Below are 21,026 nucleotides of genomic sequence, written 5' to 3' on the forward strand. Positions count from 1 at the left end.
CCCTTTCAAAAATTTCACTCAATTGTTTTTGCCATTTTGACTCCGGACTCTAATAGATAAGTATATGTGTGTGCACGCTTGTTTAGATATAGAGGAGGGAAAGTGAAGAGTCAATATGGGTAAAAGAGAGAGGTGGAAATTTAAGGATGACTAAAATATGGGGAGAGTTGGCAAAATATCCACTCTAAAGACTTAATGTGACATTAAGTCACAAGTCTTGAAAAATTAGTGGTATAGCCACTAATTATGACATCATCCATGTGCCCTACTTGGGACATACAAAAGATCCTCCTAAGTTTTCATATCTCCACTTTGGTCCCCCTCCTCTTCTTTCCAACAAATATGGAATGAATTAATATATTTTTTACCAATATTTAATATTATATTAGAAAAAGAAAAAGTCTCCAACAAGCAGCTCATTTTTACTGTTGTTTTTGCCAATTTCGGTGACTTTTTCGGCCATATTATCCATTCCAAAGGTAAAATCATCATCATCTCCTACTCCATTTTTACTCCATTTTTATTTTTACTCCATTTTCTTTCAAAAACCAATCTTCAAAATTATTTTCCCATCATTTTAGAAGCTTGATAAATCTTCCATAATCACTTGATAACTCATTTGTAGATACATTTCGATAGTTTAAAAGCATTAACATACATTTCTCTATTGCAGGAGCTGAATTTTGAACTCGATCTCATTCAACCACGTTTTTGTACGAATTTCATACCTCATCGATCGTTAAAGACTGATTATGTAATCTAGTATATCTATATTTGTAGTCTATAATGGTAGTAGCTGAATTTGTTGTTGCTGGTGGTGATTATATGGGAGTATGGAAGGAGACTCCCAAAAGCAGGAATTGGAAATCTTTGAGTAAGACGACAGTGCCCATTGCGTTGCGTCGCAATGGTTCATATGATGATCTGATTGCAAGCGTAATTGAGGCCGGTGAGTTAACTTCCGAGCCAAATGACTTGGTGTTAGCTATCAAATGAATGAGAGGGGAAAAATATATCCCACACTCATAAAAAATGATATGCACATGAGCTTGTACATGTTAGATATTAGTATTGATGGCTCTATGTCATGACCCGAGTCTACACCCTGGACGTGGCGGGCACTCAAGAACCATTGTTGGTCCCTAAGTGAACTCTCATCCTGGCTGACTACAAGCGAAAGACTAACTTAAGCATGTAAAAGCTTAAAAACTGAAATAAATTCAAATACTCAACTTTAAGATGATTTGAACAATACTGAATAGATACTTTGAATAAAATAATATATTCAACTCGCCATAAAATAGGCAACTTAAGTCTTTAAAATATTTAACAAAATAAATTAACAGACTTCTGAAACTCTACTGTCTATCTACGAAGCCTCTAACTGACAAAGATGGAAGTCGGGACAATACCCACAACATCCTAACAACTGATATAATTGAAAAGTAAATGAAATCCTCCGGAAGCAAGGAGGCTCACCATAACTTAACTTGAACTCCATGTGGTATCAACGAAGCTCCTGTTGATGATCCCAAATACCTATACATGTATCTGCATCATGAAACGATGCAGTCCAAATGGCTCAGTACATAGAATGTACCAGCATGTAAGGGGAATTCTAAAGCATAACATAAGCTTAAACTGGTGGAATAGAAACATACTTACCTCTTCTCAACTCAACTCAAAGAAACATAGTTCAACTCAACTCGGATAAAATAGGGCTCAACTCAATGATAAGATATTCAACTTAGTGAAATAAGGCTCAACTCAATTATAAGATATTCAACTCAGTGAAATAAGGCTCAATCTCAACAATAAGATACTCGACTCTAGGTACTCAACTCTTGATACTCAACTTTGTATACTCAACTTTGGATACTCAACTCAATATAAAGCAACAATACATATGCAATATATGGAAAGCTTTTAAAATAGTATTAAGCAACTTAATGTAGTGAAAAATACAAAATAACTATGTATCTATGCAAGGATACAAGATAAACTCTTCTTGTATATGAAAATACAAGGTAAAACACTGTGTATATAAGAATACAATATATAACTGTGGGAGGTTCTCTAACCGACAACCATCACTATAAGCTATGTGATGATACAGTGTTTTGCCTCATGCTTCCAGGGTCGTCCTATACCTTGTCGGGGGTATAGAACATAACTACTAAGTGGATCCACTAGTCTATGCTAAAAATCACTAAGGAATCATCTAAAAAGTATGACCCTTTTTTTTACCTATGATGGCTACACGGTTTATGGGGGCTGTGAGTTGTCTGAACTCTCCCCCATATCGGTGCTCAATACTACTCCCAAAATATAACTCGCTCATATGTTTAAAACCACAACTCTTTCTATTGTTTGAGATAATTGCTCAAAAACTAGCCCAAAGGCTCTCTAGGAAATCAGTGTTTCCTCTCTTTCTTAAATATGAAAGCATTTACTCTTTACTGAAAAGCTAGCTCAAAGACTCTTTTGGAAATATCAGTTTGCTTTCTTGATTTAAATGTGAAAACCTGTATTCTTTGGGAATACATAGCCCCCATATACTCTTTTGAAGAAATGGACTTCACTCTCCAGTCTTTACTCAACTCAAAACTCAAATCTTAAACAAGTTTAAAGCATTTGTAAAAGACTTCTTAAAATAGGGTTCACGCCAAATTATGTCCTTGAACGACTCAATTCAAGGTTTTAAATAACCATGGATAGAATTCAATACTTAGAACTCAAGAACTTCAATGATACTACTCATTTAAAGAATGCTCAAGTCAGAGTGTTGATGTGCAATTATGAGCATGAACTACTCAACTCAAGGACTCAAAGATACTTCTCATCTCAAGACTACTCGACTTATAGGGTTCATGCGGAATTATGGGTATGAACTACTCAAATCAAGGACCTTCATGCGTAACATGTAGTAGCCCCAATATTAGAAATATAAACTCAAAAGGGTTAGGAACTCAATACTCAAGATTTAGAACTTGAAGATACTACTCCTCTCAAAGATACTCAACTTATGGAGTTCATGAGGAATTTATGGGAATGAACGACTCGACTCAAGGTTCTACATAACAATATGGAACTCATGTATACAACTCTTCCCATTTTCATACTAACTTTCTCAACAACTTAGTTTAAACCGATAGTTGATCTCAAAGGAGTCACAATTGAACTCAAAAGCTTTCTTGAACTCTATTCTTAACTCTCTTTTGAATGTGAATTATGAATTCAAGAGTTATGGTTCATGTTATGAAGGATCTCGTGATAACAAAGTAAACTCATGAATACATTATCCTCATTCTCATATTCACTTGTGTGAGTCTTGAAACAATTTATTAGAAGTTGTAGAAGACTCCTCAAAATGACTCAAAGAGACTTTCTTTAAATGTTCGAAAGAACTCTCAAGACTTAACTCTTAACTCTACCTTGAATTTGAACTATGGATTCAAGGGTTATGATTCATGTTATGAATTAGTTCTAGGTGTTTAGAAGTAGCTTAGAGTGTTTAAAATCAAAAGGGAGTGAAGCTACACTTTAAAAGAACTCAAACGGAGCAACTGACTGCAAATTGGAAGGGGCAGGCAAACCTGGCGCACTGAGTAGCGCGGGGCGCCAGCCCCTAAACTACAAAACATAATTTGGGGCGCACTGGCTAGCACGGTGCTCCAGACCCCAACCCAGAAAAGCCAACGAATTTCTTTGCTCATTTTCTCACCCTAACTCACCTAGAATCGAATGGTTTCTTCCCCAATCACTTGTAATCGACTACTTAACATAAGTACACTCTAATATACTCAATACATCCCTCAAAACAGTCACTTTCATCTCAAAAAATCATCAAAACCCCAATAAAACAAGATTTAGGATGAACTTCAAGAACACTTATTAAGAACTCATCAAGAACTCTAATCTTCCAACTTCAAGAATGAAATTACGCTGAAAATAACATGATTGGCGTGTGGGTGAACAAACCCAACACTATGGAAGCTTACATACTCTTAGGGTTTAAACCCATGGCGAAAATTCCGCAACAAAACTCACGAACTTCACCGAACGCTTTGATCATCTCCACTTTTCTCCTCTTTTCTCTTCTTTTCTCTTCTTGAACTCTCAACTAAAACCCTACGCGTATATTAGGATTATAAAACTGAACCTAATAGGATTAGACCCTTAAAACCTTTCTAAAAATGAATTAAATCTGATTGGGTAAGGAAAAGACCAAAATACCCCTTACTATTTTCGGGTAACTTTCCTTATTTGGACAGCCTGACTTCAAAAGGGCATATGTCACTCATCCGACCTCGAAACTTAGCAAAATTGGTAGAGTTGGAAAGATAATTCAAAGACCTTTCATAGGATACCTTGTAGCCTGCCTAAATCATCATGTACAGAGAGTTATGATCATTTGAAGTTAACCCAAAACTTAAAGGAACGTAGGAATGACTTGAATGAACTATCTTTAGTTCTTCTTGGAACTCAAGGTGCTACATCTAGTGACCTTAACACTCAAGAAATTTTAATTTCCTCGATAAAATCCTACTCACAACGAAGGATGATTCGAGTCTCAGTTTGAAAAAAATTCTGGTGTGTTACCCTTTAGGCCTACATTGAGGATAAACGTCAATGCAAGGCCTCCAATTGAACCAACAAATTCATTTACGATGACAATGATTTGATTGGAAATGAAACTTTGGGTGATCATTTAAAAGAGAGCTTGGGTGATAATTCAAATGAGAGCTTAGGTGATCATTCAATGAATATACATGATGATCCAATTAATATGTAAAATCTACCAGTAGACGCAGAAGATCCCAAACCCGAATGTTGTGAAGAAATGTAGGGATACCAAGAAATGGGATTACAATCCAACCATTCCTTCTCTGATAGAACTAATTTATGCATAAATCAAACTTTCAGTAACAAGAATGAGTTGCAATTTTTATTAGCCGAAGCGGTGACAAAGAAGACATTTGATTTTGCTATTGTGAAGAGTTGTACTAAATACTTAAAGATGAAATGTGTATCTCACAATTGTGCATACATGTTGCGCGCGTGGAAATATGAGCGTCTGGATAGATTTTGTATCTACAAGTACATTGGCAAGCACAGTTATGGCATTGAACATGCCAACAGTAGCCATGGAAAAATTTCAATCAAAGTCATTACTTCACTTTGTATAAATATGTATCTTGATAAGAATCCAAATGTTAAAGAGATTCAAAGGGCTATGTTTAACTCTTTTCGTTGTAGTCCAAGCTATTGGAAATGTTTGAAGGAGGTGTGGTTGCCAAGGAAATGGTCTGAGGGACAGCGGAGAACGGATATTCATGCTTACCAATTTTTTCCTACATGTTTGAGACTCTTAATGTTGGTTCTATCTATAGTATCATGGTAAACAAGGATAGTAATAGGTTCATGTATTATATCTTGGCCTTCGGTGCTTGCATTAGGGGATTTGCCCATATGAGAAAGGTAATTGCGATCGACGGCACTCATTTACATAGTAAATATGAGGGCGAGTTGTTGAGAGATGTTGCGCAATATACGGAGAATCATGTTTATCCAATTTTCTTTTGTATCGTGGACAAAGAGAATGATGCATCTTGGACATTCTTCTTTGAGAAGTTGAAGGAGATTGTGGTCGATAAACCAGATTTGTGTTTTATCTCTAATAGACATAAGAGCATCGCCAACGGTATTGTGAACAGTTACAATTATGCTCACCACGGGTATTGTAGGAGGCACCTCAATGAAAGTCTCCACGTAAATCATCATTGTGGAGATTCCCTCTATCTTTACTACAATGTGGCAAAGGCTTATTCTTTGAAGGAGTTTTACAATCATTTTGTAGAATTCAAGAACAAATTCCCTGCGGCAATCGTCGTTCTTGAGCATGATATTGGTTTTGAGAAGTGGAGCAGGGTACATTTCCCTGGCAATAGATATGATGTGATGACCAAAAATATTACCGAGTCACTCAATGCTATGTTGATAGACGAAAGAGAGTATCCCGTGGCATCTATTAAACAACTTTATTGTCAATAATTGACTACTAAATAATTTTACTCTATAATGGTAAGAAACTGAAGTTAAGCAAAAATCACATACTATTAAAACATAGATTCATAAGAAATCTAAAAACCCTTCATAATAAAACATGTTAAACTGTTTCTCAAAACTACCATTAACCATATATAAAAACATCTATTATCTTTCAAATGTACATTTTTCTGGTCAAAACAATAAACCACTTTAACCATTTTCTTGAAAACCAACTACTTCAACAACCAGTTGTCTTAAAACCCATTCAAAAACCAACTATCTCAAAATCAATTGTCTTAAAAACCAGGGAAAAACCAACTATCTCAAAAACCAATTGTCTTCAAAAACCAATTATTTCAAAAACAGTCTCAAAATACCAATAACCATAAATGCCTTATTCATCACCGTTAACCTCACCATTAAGCTCCATAACAATACTCATCACGTCCACTTCTTTTTCCTCTTCTGTCACATCAATGGCCAAACCTTCTTCTTCCAACTTTTCCTCTTTTTCATTCTCTGTCATCTTCTCCTCTTGTTCTTTCTCTTCTTCTCCACTTGCTATGTGTTCCTCTTCATTTTCTTCTGTTTTCTTCTCTTCCAGCTTCTCCTCTTTACTTTTTTCCAGCTTCTCCTCTTCTTTTTCTGCAATCTTCACCTCCTCTTGTTCTTTCTCTTCTTCCTTCATCTCATCTCTTCTACAACTTCATCAACTTCATCTGCAAAGTATTCATCAACTGCAACAAAATCATCATCAGTTATAGCTAATGGAAGGATCTCATCGACTGTTGGTGTTGCAAAGTCGTCATCATCTACTGCAAGATCAGTGGCTAAACATTCATACAAATAAATTATTTTACATAAATAATATATAAATTTATCTACCTTTCTTTTTCTTGTTCTTTTCAGTTCTTGTCAATTTCTCCTCTCATACATAAGCAACAATTTCCACCATTGATTGCTCGAGGGATGCAACACGCTCACACAAATTGTCATCTTTAGAAGTACTTGGTATATTTTTATGTCCACTCGAAATAGTATTCTCACATGATTGATTAGGATTGTGATCACTTAAATACTCATCCTCCACATTCTCTACTGCTGAAGTGAGGACAGTCACACCATTCAAATTTTCCTTTAATGCATCGAGGACTGTATCCTTCACTTCACCCATATATGGCTTTAATGTTTCCATGTAATTCTATTTTTGTCTCACGGATAGTAGATGTGAGGTATGGGTGCACAATATACAAAAAACAATATATATAAATATTACACAACATTCACTAATTTACAAATATTGCTAGATAATAATAAATAAATGTATACCTTTGTATTTTTTCCTTTGTACTTAAATGGATCACCTTCGATAATATTATTGTTTTTTGCCATGTGCCATCTAAGTAAATGGGGAACGGGCAGAAGAGAATCCAAGGACTTCTTGGCATACTTTTCAAGATGAGGAAAATGCTCATATATCCAAACATGGAATTAATAGAAGAACAAATAAATAAACAGGTGCTATAAAATACTACACAAATATATAAGAATTTATCATAAATCAACTACAAAATTGATAAGAAGTACCAGAAATACCCAGAAAAAGACATACAGAGCATACGATGCATTTCCTCTTTCATTATACACTTCACTCTGCTTCTTCAAATTGATTTTATTCTTCAGATACGTCAAGGTTAAATTAAAACTTTCTTTCCCCCACAGATAACCATTGAAGAAATCTAAATCATCTGCCATCTTAATGTGGCTTGAATCTAAAATTTAGATTGATTATGGGCAAGCAGCATCGTGTTGACGAACAAAACCAAAGAGCACTGCAACTTCTGCTCCTTATTCAACTTTGCACCCTTGATCAAACACATCAACTTTGTAGCAATGATGTTCTTATTCTTGGTCACCTTGTAATAAAATTTCTCACCATTTTCAAGAACTTTTTCATTTTTGCATCACGGGGGTATGCTGAGAAACCCAACCCCGTAATCAATGCAAATTCTCCTAAGCCAAAACAAGCAGGCTTATCATTCACACCGAACCAAATTGCAAGCAATTTTTTGTCATTTTTCACACGTCGCAACAACATATAATGGACCATCTATCCATTTGACTTGAAATGTTCTAGAATATGTCTCAGGTGTCCAAAACAAGTACCTTTAAAGTCTTCATAGATTTTTTCTTGAACTAGAAGATTTCTAAAATCACGATAAACAGTCATCATTGCTCTTACAGAAATTTTTGATGGAAACAATCCTATCTCATCTATCCATGTCACTAAATCATACGACTTACTAGAAATATCTCTTGCACAAATTAGGAAGGACAGTGGGATCTTCACCCTCATCACCAGTTTGGGTATCTCTACTATTCTCCTCATCTTTACTGTCACTTTTTTCATTACTAGATTCAACGTCATCACTAGATTGGGTACTATTGTCCTGATAGTTATCAATCTCGGCCATTGTATCAGAATCCTAGTTTGACTCAGGTTCTTCCACAATAATTTTTTTCTGTTTTGAATCTTTGAAAACTTCTTCAGCCTTTATTTTCTTATTTTTAGAAGCATTGGGAACATATCGTTTAACAATGACGCCTATAGTTTTAGCCATACTGTACTATATACAAGCAAAACCAAATTTGTCATATCAAAATATCGACCACTAGTCTATTAACATAATCATAGCTTACAATAAAAACACATGCAAAATAAGTAGCAGTCCCAACAGAAATCGACAATGTCATTGACATAAACACCATTAAAATCGATCAAAATACACTAAATATGTTAAATCGCTAACATAAAACTTTCAAAAAAGTTTTATGCATTATCCAAACCAAAACGCCATTAACAATGCAGAATAAAAAAACATGAACTAAAAAGGGTCCGATTTTCAAAAGGTTAAGCAAAAATCTAAACTTCACTACACTACTGCAATTAAAAATCAAATAGGACTAAAATTTATTGAGAATACGATTAAACTTACCTAAAAGGAAGAAGATTGAACAAGATTCAACTGAACATGGGGAAGAAGATTGAACAAAAAAGACTTGATTCACTTCGTTGGAATCTTCAGGAACGATTATGGGATCTTACGTTTGTTTATGGTTTCAACAATGGAAGATAGAAAGGTTGGTTCTTGAAGAAAGGTGTTTTATGGAGGTTTGTGTTATTGATAAAGTTGGTATATGGAAGATCAAAAGCCACATTAGAGAAGATGTTCTGAGAACTTCTGAGGTTTCCTCGGAAAAGGGTTTTTTAATATTGAAGTTTATTAAATATTCTTTATATTAGGACTATACTTCATTTCTCGGAGGAATTAAATTTATTTAATATTGGAAGTGTTGGGAAGAAAATAATTTTTTAAACTTGTATTTTATCCCCCAATTTTTTAAAGTGATAAAAAGGTCCCTGACCCCACAATCCAACCCCACTTTTTCACTTTTTCTTAACCTAACCCTATAAAATAAATCAAAAAGAAATTGAGTGTCTATGAGCTAAAATAAGTTTTGTTGGTGGGTACAACACCAAATTATCTCTAAAATATGGGTATAGGTGTTTAATATGCAGATTTTTATGACTCATTCTATGGTAGCAGATGGAATCAAAACCCCAAAAACACTTAGAAGGTCTCATACCTTTGCATAGTTCAAGTTACCTTCACAACCCCAAAACAATGTGATTCCTTTTGCGTACCACCTTGTTCCTCATGAAAATTTTTATAGAGATACTTCTCTATGAATATTTTTAGACCTTCTTTCTATGATTTTCATATTATATATGCATCCCTGTCTATTAAGCATGTATTGCAACACACATTTAAAAGAAAAATTCAATTCTAAAAACACAAAAAGATTAAAAGAAAGAAAGAAAAAGTTAGCTTGGGTTACCTCCCACGTTAAGCTTGATTTAATATCGCAGCTCGATGAAGTTTAACTCATCAACAGGATGAATCAAAGCTTTAGGATCATGTTGTTCTTCACCTTAAGTTTCACCTTTTGAGTATATCCTTACACCTTAGGACACCTTCTCTCAATGACAAAATTTGGAATTCCATGGTCTTCCATGCCTAGCCACATTGTTGAGTAACTTGATGGTCATGGCGAAAGTGTTATCCATAAATTTTCTTCATGTCACAATATTGACTATAGCTTAGTTGAATTATTCTAGGACAAGGAAGAATATTTCAAGTAATTTCACTTTGTGAAGTCCATGTTACTGTAGGTATAAGTAGCAATAGTATAAACCTCCCCCATGTGTTTGATAGGTATTCACCTTGTGTTTATTTTGAAGTAAAGAATATTGTTCTTGATTTACAGTTTTTTTTCCTCATTGAGCACCATTTATTATAACACACATTCACCAATCAAACCCACATAGTGATGGAGTCTGAAAGTATGATCATGTACCATATTCTTGCCTCTCCAGTAAGCGAGTATTTGAAGATTTGTAGCCTTATTGTTTCATCTGAAATACTAGTGAGGAACACACTCTTAGGAAGTTCCTTAATTAGATACTGATGAGGGCCATTTTCTGTGGAGTTGCAAAATAATCCCTTAACTTTGAGGATTCTATAGAGGGCACGATTGATACTTACCACCTCTTTTGTCACTTAGTGTTGTAAGACTTCATCATTGTATACAATTATCAATTATATCAGTCTAGATTACACATATAGCTTTTACAACTGTCACAATCAAAAGTACACCTTAAATATGACATGGAGAGTAGGATTTCGAGAGACCCTAAACAAGACACTTGGCATAAGCATGACGAAAAACAAATACAACAAGAGAGATAATATGCAACATAAGTCTCATATCATAAAAAGAATCTGAACATAAGTGAAGAATATTAAACCATGTCTGTCATAGCCTTTCAAACATCATAAGAGTGGTTGGAATGTAACTCATACACCACATACAACTCTGAAATGAAAAGACAATAAAAGAAATAAGGCATCAATGGTTTTTTCCGCGAAGCATGAGGATGCCTCACCAATCAAAGGTACTAGTAGAGCAATCCAAGCTAGCCATGAGTGAGAGAAGGAGTGTCGGACCCTATATTATGAGACAATATAGGAACAAATATGCATTAGTACGGTGAATGTACTAAGTATGGAGAAATGCATAAAAACATAGGCATGATTATATGAGGAAATATAAACATTATATGCATGACCAAGTAAAACGTAGTAAAATCCTTTAAAAGAATCCATGAATCATAAACAAAGTCAATGAAGACTTAAAATCATTATAGAAGCTTTCAAAAAACCTTTGAAGTAAACATAGTTCATTTGTGGGATATTTATCGTTAACTGAAAATAAGACCATGTGAGATATAACATGGAATCCGGTATGACCCTTACACTAGAAAAGGAAATCTACATGCCAAGGTAGAACTCTGTCGTATTCATTCTTTGATAAAGTGGATCCACTAGCTTAGGTCATTTAAGACAATCCTACGGGGAAACATAGTTAAGGGACAAGGAGATTGCTTCTAGAGACATGACTTCTACTAACGGGAGAGCCTCCATCTCAAGGTCCCCTCGGTGCTAAGTAATTCCCAATGGAAAAGACATAAGCATATTTATATCAAAATACTTGGAAAGGCACAATTAAGACTATTAATCCAATCATAGTTTCATATGAGAGTAGCTCCTTTGAAATCATGATTTCATAAATTTATTCATAGTAGACACTTTCTTTTTAAGCATCTAAATCATGTGAGAAAATCTTTTACAAATCTTTGTTACTCATCTCAAAAGCTTCATTTATTCTTACATCATCCTTTTTTCATAAAACATGCATAGATTTCATAAATCACAATTCATAAGTTCATAAGCATTGATCATAATTTAAGTTCAGGAAATAGGCATAAGCATGGGTCCATATGAAATCAATTGAAAGTCATGTAGTTTAATCAAATCATGCATAATAGGGTTCAATATAAATAATTAAATCATAATAGATAGAACCCATGGAGATTTGCATGAAACCCTAATGGAATTGGGTGAAATCAATTTAGGAGATTACCCTTTAAAGAAATGACACAAGCTCTCAACATATCCTCTAGGTTCTGAATTGTGCGCTCTACTTGACTATTTGTCTTAGGATGAAAAGTGGTAATAAAATTTACCTTCGAACCTAAAACCTTTCTAAAACAACTTCTAAAATTGGGTGGTGAACTAAGCACCCCTATCTGAAATAATGGACAATGGAACTCCATGAAGTTTGGCTACCTCACGGATCTATAATCTGGCATAGTCCTCTATAAAGAGGAAAAGGCATGACCATAAGAATTGTGTGAAATAAGTGAATTTATCCAGTTGAGGCATTCTTGATTGATTGAGACAAAATGATTCCCTCAATACGGCTTCACTCCGTCAAGAAATGGATTGATTTAGTCATTTGATCTACAATCACTCAAATCGAGTCATGCTTTCAACGAGATCATGGTAAGATATTGATAAAATCCATATTAATCATCTCCCACTTCCATTCCCAAAGAGATATGTTATGATCCACACCACATGGTATCTGGTGCTCAACCTTGAGTTTTTGGTAATTTGGACATTTAGCAATAAAATCTGCAATACACCTCTTCATACAACTCCACCAATAGACTTCCCTCAAGGGATGGTATATCTTTGTAAAACCTGAATGAATTGAATACTTGGAACTGTGGGCTTATGCCATGATCTTTCCATGGATATCATCAACTTTTGGAACACATAACCTACCTTGAAACCTCAACACACCATCTCCCCTTGTTCAAAAGCCATCACCTTCTACTTATGAAAGTTGTCTTTAACTCAAGTATGATGGGGTCTCTATCTTGCATCACTTTCACTTCCACCGCCAAGGAAGACTCAGCCCCATTCATTACAAATACTCCACACTCACTAGTGTCCAACAAACGGAGATCTTGTGGTCACTAAACACATACACATGCAAACCATAGAGATAGTGATGCCATATATTGAGAGCAAACACCACTGCCACTAACTCGAGAATGTGAGTCGGATAATTTATCTCATGGATTTTAAGCTATCTGCTATCTAGATGCATAAATTATAACTTTACCATTGTGCATCAATACACAACAAAGTCCAACTCTGAACATATCAAAATAAACAATAAAACATTATGTACCCTACGATAGGGTTAATATTAAAGCACTAGCCAATCTAGTCTTCAATTCTTGAAAATTTTTCTTGCAAACCTCATACCATTGAAACTTAGCCTTCTTTTGAGTCAACTTAGTTAATGGACCTGAAATAGATGAGAACCCCTTGACGAACCTTTTTTAGTAACCCCATAAACCCAAGAAAATCTTTATGTTAATTGGGGATGTTGGTCTTTGTCAATTTCGCATTGCATCTATTTTCTAAATGACGACTCCATACCTTCGTTGTGGACACAATGTGACCAACAAATGCCACACATTCAAGCCAAAATTCACACTTCAAAAGGTTGGAAAATAATTCCACACATAGCTTCTACAACTGTCACGACCCAAAGTACACCCTAGAAGTGACATGAATAATAGGATCTTAAGATACCCTAAATAAGTCACTTGGCATAAGCATGACGTCAAAAAAATACAACGAGAGAGGTAATATGCAACATAAGTCTCATATCATAAAAGGAATTTGAACATGAGAGAAGAATATTAAATAGTGACTGACAAAGCATTTCTATCATCATAAGAGTAGTTGGAACGTAACTCATACACCACGTACAAGTTTGAAATGAAAAAACAATAAAAAAATAAAGCATCAATGGTCTTGTCCTTGTAGCATAAGGATGACTCACCAATCAAAGGTACTAGTAGAACAATCCAAGCTAGCCATGAGGGAAAGAAGGAGTAACGGACCCTATATTATGAGACCATATAGGAACAAATATGCATTAGTATGGTGAATGTACTAAATATGGAGAAATGCATAAAAACATAGGCATGACAATATGAGGAACTTTAAACATTATATGCACGACCAAGTAAAATGTAGTAAACGCCTTTAAAAGAATCCATGAATCATAAACAAGGTCAATGCAGACTTAACCATTATAGAAGCTTTCATAAAACCTTTAAACTAAACATAGTTCATTTATAGGATATTTACAGTTAACCAAAAATAATACCATGTGATCTATAACATGGAATCCAGCATGACCCTCACACCAGAAAGGGGAATCTACTTTCCAAGGTAAAACTTCGTCTAGTTCATTCTTTGTTAAAGTGGATCCACTATCTTAGGCCATTTACGAAAATCCTACAAGGGCACGTAGTTAAAGGATAAGGAGATTTCTACTAGACACCCGACCTTTACTAATGTGAGAGCATTCATCTCAAGGTTCCTTCGGTGCTAAGTCAATCACAACAGAAAAGACATAATCATAATCATATCAAAATACTTGGAAAGGCACAAATAAGACTACCAATCCAATCATAAGTTCATATTAGAGTAGCTCCGTTCAAATCATGAATTCATAAACTTACTTATAGTAGACACTTTCTTTTTAAGTATCTAAATCATAATTTCATTCATATGTGAGAAAATCTTTCACAAATCTTTGGTAATCATCTCAAAAGCATCATTTATTCTTACATCATCCTTTTTCATAAAAACATTCATAGATTTCATAAATCATAATTCATATGTTCATAAGAATTGATCACAATTTAAGTTCATTCATGAAAAAGGAATAGGCATGTGTCACGATTCGAGCCTACAGCCTAGACGTGGCCGACACTCAAGAACCTTTCTTAGTCCCCAAGTGAACCCTCATCCTGGCTGACTACAAGTGGAAAACTAACTTAAGCATGCAAAAGCTTAAAAACTGAATTATTAACTCTGAATAAATAGTATATTCAACTTGCCAGAAATAGGCAACTCTAGTCTTTAAAACATTTTTAAAAATAAATGAAACAGACTTCTCAAACTCTATTGTCTATCTATGAAGCCCCTACTATTACAGAAGAATATCGGGACAAGACTCACAACATCTCAAACTACTAGCGGTAAGATAAAGGTGAAGTCCTTCGGAATGTAAGAAGGCTCACCAAAGCTGACTGGAATATCCCATGATCCCACTAAAATGCCTGTTGATGATCCTGAATACATGTATCTACATCATGAAATAATGCAGGACAAATGGCTCAGTACATGGAATGTACGAGCATGTAAGGGGAATTCTAAAGCATAAACATAAGCTTGAACTAGTGGAATAGAAACATACTTACCTCTTCTCAACTCACTCAACTCAAAGAAACATAATTCAACTCAACTCTAGGAAACATAGTTCAACTCAACTCAGAGAAAATAGGGCTCAACTCAATGATAAGATATTCAACTCAGTGAAATAAGGCTCAACCCAATAATAAGATACTCAAATTTGGGTACTCAACTTTGGATACTCAACTCAATATAAAGCAACAACAAAAGATGCAATATATTGAAACCTTTGAAAACAGTAGATAGCAACTCAATATATTAGAAAACATAATGTAACTCTGTTTGTATGCAAGAATACAAAATAAACTCTATTTGTATATAAAAATACAAAATAAACATATGTGTATATAAGAATACAAAATATTTTTGTGGGAGTTTCTCTAACCGACAAACATCACTATGAGATATCTGATGATACGGCGTCTCACCCACGCTACCAAAATTGTCCTATACTTTGCCAAGGTATAAGACCTACTCACTAAGTGGATCCACTAGTCTATGCTAAAAGCATTAAGGAATCATCTACAAAGTATGACCCTTTCTACCCACATTGGCTACATGGTTTATGGGGGCTATGAGTTATCTGAACTCTCCCCCATATCGGTGCTCAATACTACTCCCAAAAATATACTAGCTCATATGTTTAAAAACATAACTTTTTCTGTGGTTTAAGATTATTACTCAAAATTCTTTTTGAAATCTCAGTTTCCTCTCATCGTAAATGTGAAACATTTACTCTTGGGAATACTTAGTTTCCATGTATCATTTTAAAGAAAATGAACTCAACTCTACTCTTTCTCAAAAACATTTCAAAATCATATTATAATATGATCATTGATGACTTGGGAAGTCATACTGCATAAACATTGATGGTATATCTAGATACCATACTGCTCATACATTGATAGCATACTCGATTGTCATACTAATCATGTTTTAGAAAACTCTTTTCTCAAAACTCATCTTTACTTTCTCAAAACTCAGTTTAAGAACTCAAGTGTTGGATTTAAAAATCTTTTTTAAAATTTGTAACTCAAATCATAGGGTTCATGTGGAATTATGAACATGAACGACTCAACTAAGGGATCTTAATAGAAATAAAGAACCTCAGTACTCAGAAGTCAAAATGCAATGATACTACTCATCTCTAGACTGATCGACCCATAGGGTTCATGCGGAAATATGGGCATGAACAACTCAACTCAAGGGCTTCATGGGTAACATGTAGTAGTCCCATAAGTAGGAATATAATCTCAAAAGGATTAGGAACTTAATACTCAAGACTTACAACTGGAAGATACTACTCCTCTCAAACATACTCAAATTATGGAGTTCATGCGGAATTTATGGGCATGAACGGCTCGACTTGAGGGTCTACATAACAATATAGAACTCATGTATACGAATCTTCTCATTCTCACACTTACTTCCTCAAAACTCAGTTTAAAACTCAAGTGTTGGCTTTGAAAAACTTCTCAAGAATACTCAAATCTAGGGGTAAAATTCTAGATTTCTCTTTTACTGATTTGAAAGCAGATGTAGGGCGTGAGGATGAACTAGTCCAATACTATGATAGCCTTACATACGTGGAAGAACAAGGTTCTTGAAGAATCTTGAAGAAGAACTTGATTAGGAGCCTTGAAATTCTAGCTTGAAGGTAAACGATCAAGAAAAACGTTCTTGAGATTCTTGAATTACTTTCTTGAAATCTCTATGGCCAAGAATTATAATTGTCATTAGTGATTCATAATTGTATGGTGAAATTTGAGTTGAAAAGAATGGAATTCTTGGAGAAAGACTTACCTTGAAGAAGAATCTTGAAAAAAGATTGAAAAAATCTTGAATGAAGTCTTCTACTTTGATTTTTTCTTAGGGTTTTGCCCTAGGGTTTGCGAGAAAAGAGAATGATGGATTAAAAGATGAAAATATGATTGTTTTGAGACTTTTATTAGTCAAGAAATTCGTTTAGGGTTTTCTTGGAGGTAAAAAGACAAAAATGAAGCTTTCTAATGTTTTCTCATCGGCTAATTCGTAACAACACTGTATCAGGTTACTAAAATAGTCATAACTTTTTACTTAGTTATTGGATTGACACAAAATAGGTGGTGTTGGAAACTAGATTCAAATACGTTTAATTTGATAGGCTACGGTCCACATAACTCTTTATATTCTAAGAGATATAGTCGATTTAAGTTGACCCAAGTATAATGTTACATCAAAACTTAATTGATAAGGAAACTTCAAGAACACTTATCAATAACTCATCAAGAAATTAAATTTCTCAATATTTATGGATAGATTCGCAAAATAAACTCATGATTGGCGTGTGGGTGAACAAACCCAACACTATGGAAGCTTACACACCTCAAAGAACTAGGTTCTTGGCAAAATCTTGAATTTTTTGAACGAACACTTGAAACTTTGAACTTTTTCTCCTATTGAATCTTCTCTCTAAACCCTAAATGCATTTGGGGATGAATGAAACTAATTCTAATCAGTTTAGACCCTTAATTGGGTGTAATTCGCGTTTATAATAAGTGTGATTAAGGAAAAGACTAAAACACCCCTCTTATTTTCAGGTAACTTTCCTTAAATGGGCAGTCTGACTTCAAAATAGAATATCTCCCCCATACGAGCTCGAAAATTAGCAAACTCAATGGCGTTGGAAAGATAATTAAAAGAACTTTCATTTGATATCTTATGGGACATTAATTCATCATGTGCTAAAAGTTATGGTCATTTGAAGTTGACCCAAAACTCATACTTAGCACAACTTGCCAAAATTTCTAAATTTACTTTTTCCAAAACTAGTTTCTTTCTAATTCTAGTTCGTTCTAAGGAGGGATATTATAGTGATACATCTAGTGAACTTAATACTTAAGAAAATTTTAAGTTTCTCAGCAAAATCCTACTCACAACAAAGGATGGTTCGAGTCTTAGCTCAAAAACTTTTATGGGGTGTTACAGCATGGGTCCATACAAAATCAATTGAAAGTCATGTAGTTCAATCAAATTAGGATATTAAGATTCTTTTGGAACCCAATGGATGAAAGGGATTCATTGGTGAATTCTCACACACCTTGATAATCAAACCCCTGAGTATGAAGGAAAATGAGACCTTGAAGCTTGAACTCTAGCTTTTACCTTAAGAGCTCTTGAGAGAATTTGGAGAAGAAGACTTGAGATATTTTGGGAGAATTAAGTGAATGAGAGAATTTATCTTAGTCTTAGGATTAAAAACTCATATAGGGGTAGTTATAGGTCCAAAACGACATAGTTTAGGGGTTAATTGGGTAGGAAAAGACCAAAACACCCTTAATCAAAAAGTGTTGAGAGACCTTACGACTTTGAAGTTCTACGGACCGTACTGGTTAGCCATAGAATCATTTACTGGGACTCAAAATCCTACGTAACTTCAATGAAACCTTCCTACGAGTCGTAGTCCTTTCTATAGCTATAGGGCCAATCCGTAAAACCCAAGTTTCAGTCCAAAATTCCACCAAGTATGGATCACTCTTATGAACCCTCCTCCGGTCCATAAAACATATCACGACTCGTCAACTCCTTTAGTAGACTTGAGGTCTCAAAAAAATTCTATGAATCACCCTACAGGAAATTACTACGATTCGTAGACTACCCTACATCTGTCATGTTCTTTCGTAGGTCAAGTTACTTGTCTTGACATTTTCTAAATCTCAAACCAAGACCTACGACTTCCTTCCTACAGTCCATAGGTCAGACTCGTAGATCACTGCATTAGTGCCAAAAATGAAACTTTTCTTTTCCAATCTCAACTTCTAATTTCTGGGGTGTTACAATATCTCCCCTTGGGAACATTCATCCTTGAATTCGACTCAAGCTAGCATAAATAGAGAACGGAGAGAAACTAACAACCCAACATAAATACAATTCTCATCAAAAAGCACATACATGAGAAATCACTTCAAGATAAATCATAACCTCAAAATCAAGTTTTCATGAACATCCATGTATATGAAACATGTGAATGACTAAAATGCATGAATCTGAAAAAAGGAACCATAAGGAACTAATACCTCAACCTAAAATAGGAGCGGAGGGACAGAAATGAGGATACTTGGACATCATATCAGCTTTAACTTCCAAAGTAGCACCCTCAACTAATTGATTCCTCCAAAGAACATTCACAGAAGGAACTTATTTATTTCTCAACTTCCGAACTTGATGGTCTAAAATTTCAATTGGAACTTCTGCATACAAAGACTTTCCTTAAGTCCCAAACTTTCCAGTGGAACTATTGACATCAGATCCCCAACACACTTTTTCAACAAAGAGACATAGAATATCGTATGTACCGATGCAAAGTTAGTAGGTTGTTCTAACTAATAAGCAATTATCCCAATATGCCTCAAAATCTTATATGAGCCCATATATCGAGGACTAAGTTTCCATTTATTTCTGAATCTCATAACACCCTTCATACTTGAAATTTTTATGTGAACGCATTAATCGACATCAAATTCAATATCTCTTTTTCTACCATCGGCATAAGACTTTTGTTGACTTTGAGTCATTTTCAACCTCTATTGAATAAGTTAAACCTTTTCCATAGCCTTATGCACCAACTCGAGCCCTAGCAAAGAAACCTCACAAATGTCAAATGAACTAATAAGCGGAGACCTACATCTCCTACCATAAAGAGCCTGAAATTGAGCTATTTGGATACTTGAGTGATAACTATTATTATAAGCAAACTCGATCAAAGTCAAATGATCATCCTAATTACCATTGAAGTCAATCACACAAGCTCTCAACATATCTTTCAAAGTTTGAATAGTACGCTTGACTTTCCCATTTGTGTTAGGATGAAAAGTCATGCTAATTTTCACTTGAGTACTGAGACCTTTCGGGAACGACTTCCAAAATTAAGACGTAAACTAAATACCACAATTGGAGATAACGGACAAGGAACTCCAAGAAACCTTACCATTTCTCGAATATAAAGATTGTCATACATTTTAGATGAAAATGAAGTCTTTAGGGGGAAAAAGTGAGCTAACTTCATCATTCGATCCACAATGACCCAAATCGAATTAAACTGATGACGGGTATGAGGAAAACCCGTAATGAAGTCCATATTTAAATCTTCCCACTTTCCTGTAAGAATGTTAATACCTTGAGCAAAACCACCGTATTTTTATACTCAACTTTCACTTGTTGACAATTAGGACACTTAGCAACAAATTCTACAATATCATTTTTTATCCCACTCCACCAATAGACCTCATTAAATCACGGTACATCTTGGTGCTTGCAAATTGAAGAGAAAATCGAGAACTATGAGCTTCCGTCAAAATATGATTTCTCAACTCATCAACCTTTGGAACACATAACCAACCATTGTATCAAAGGTTACCATCTCCTCCTTGGGAGAAAGCCTCAATGGCTTTTTCAAAAACTAACTTCTTCAAATCAACCAACACCCGATCAATATCTTACTTGTCCATCACATTTGATATTATAACGACCCTAAAAATGAAACTAGTGAAACTAGAGACTAACGTGTGTGCGTTTGAGTTGGTGTGAGGTTTGATGTTGTTATATGTTGTCCCGAGCTTTGGTTAAGGAGTTTAGAGGTCAAACATCAAGGTACGACTCCCCAAGGACCACCCTAGGGGTCCTTGAGGAGGACCCTAAGGCGGCCCCAAATGACCAAAGTTGGCCAAAAGGGGGTGACCTACAGAA

General features: G+C 34.9%; 1 protein-coding gene across 1 annotated transcript; it reads left to right on the plus strand.

Moving 5' to 3' along the window:
* Positions 1-786: 786 nt before the first annotated feature.
* On the plus strand, positions 787-6,054 carry LOC125817205 (uncharacterized). Its single transcript, XM_049496753.1, has 2 exons — positions 787-980; positions 5,394-6,054. The coding sequence occupies exons 1-2, from the start codon at positions 787-789 to the stop codon at positions 6,052-6,054; spliced, it is 855 nt and encodes a 284-aa protein (XP_049352710.1).
* The last annotated feature ends 14,972 nt before the right edge of the window (positions 6,055-21,026 follow it).

The sequence above is a fragment of the Solanum verrucosum genome, unplaced genomic scaffold, assembly GCF_900185275.1.
Source record: "Solanum verrucosum unplaced genomic scaffold, falcon-dt-bn FXZP01000260.1, whole genome shotgun sequence".
In the NCBI taxonomy this organism is placed as follows: domain Eukaryota; kingdom Viridiplantae; phylum Streptophyta; class Magnoliopsida; order Solanales; family Solanaceae; genus Solanum; species Solanum verrucosum.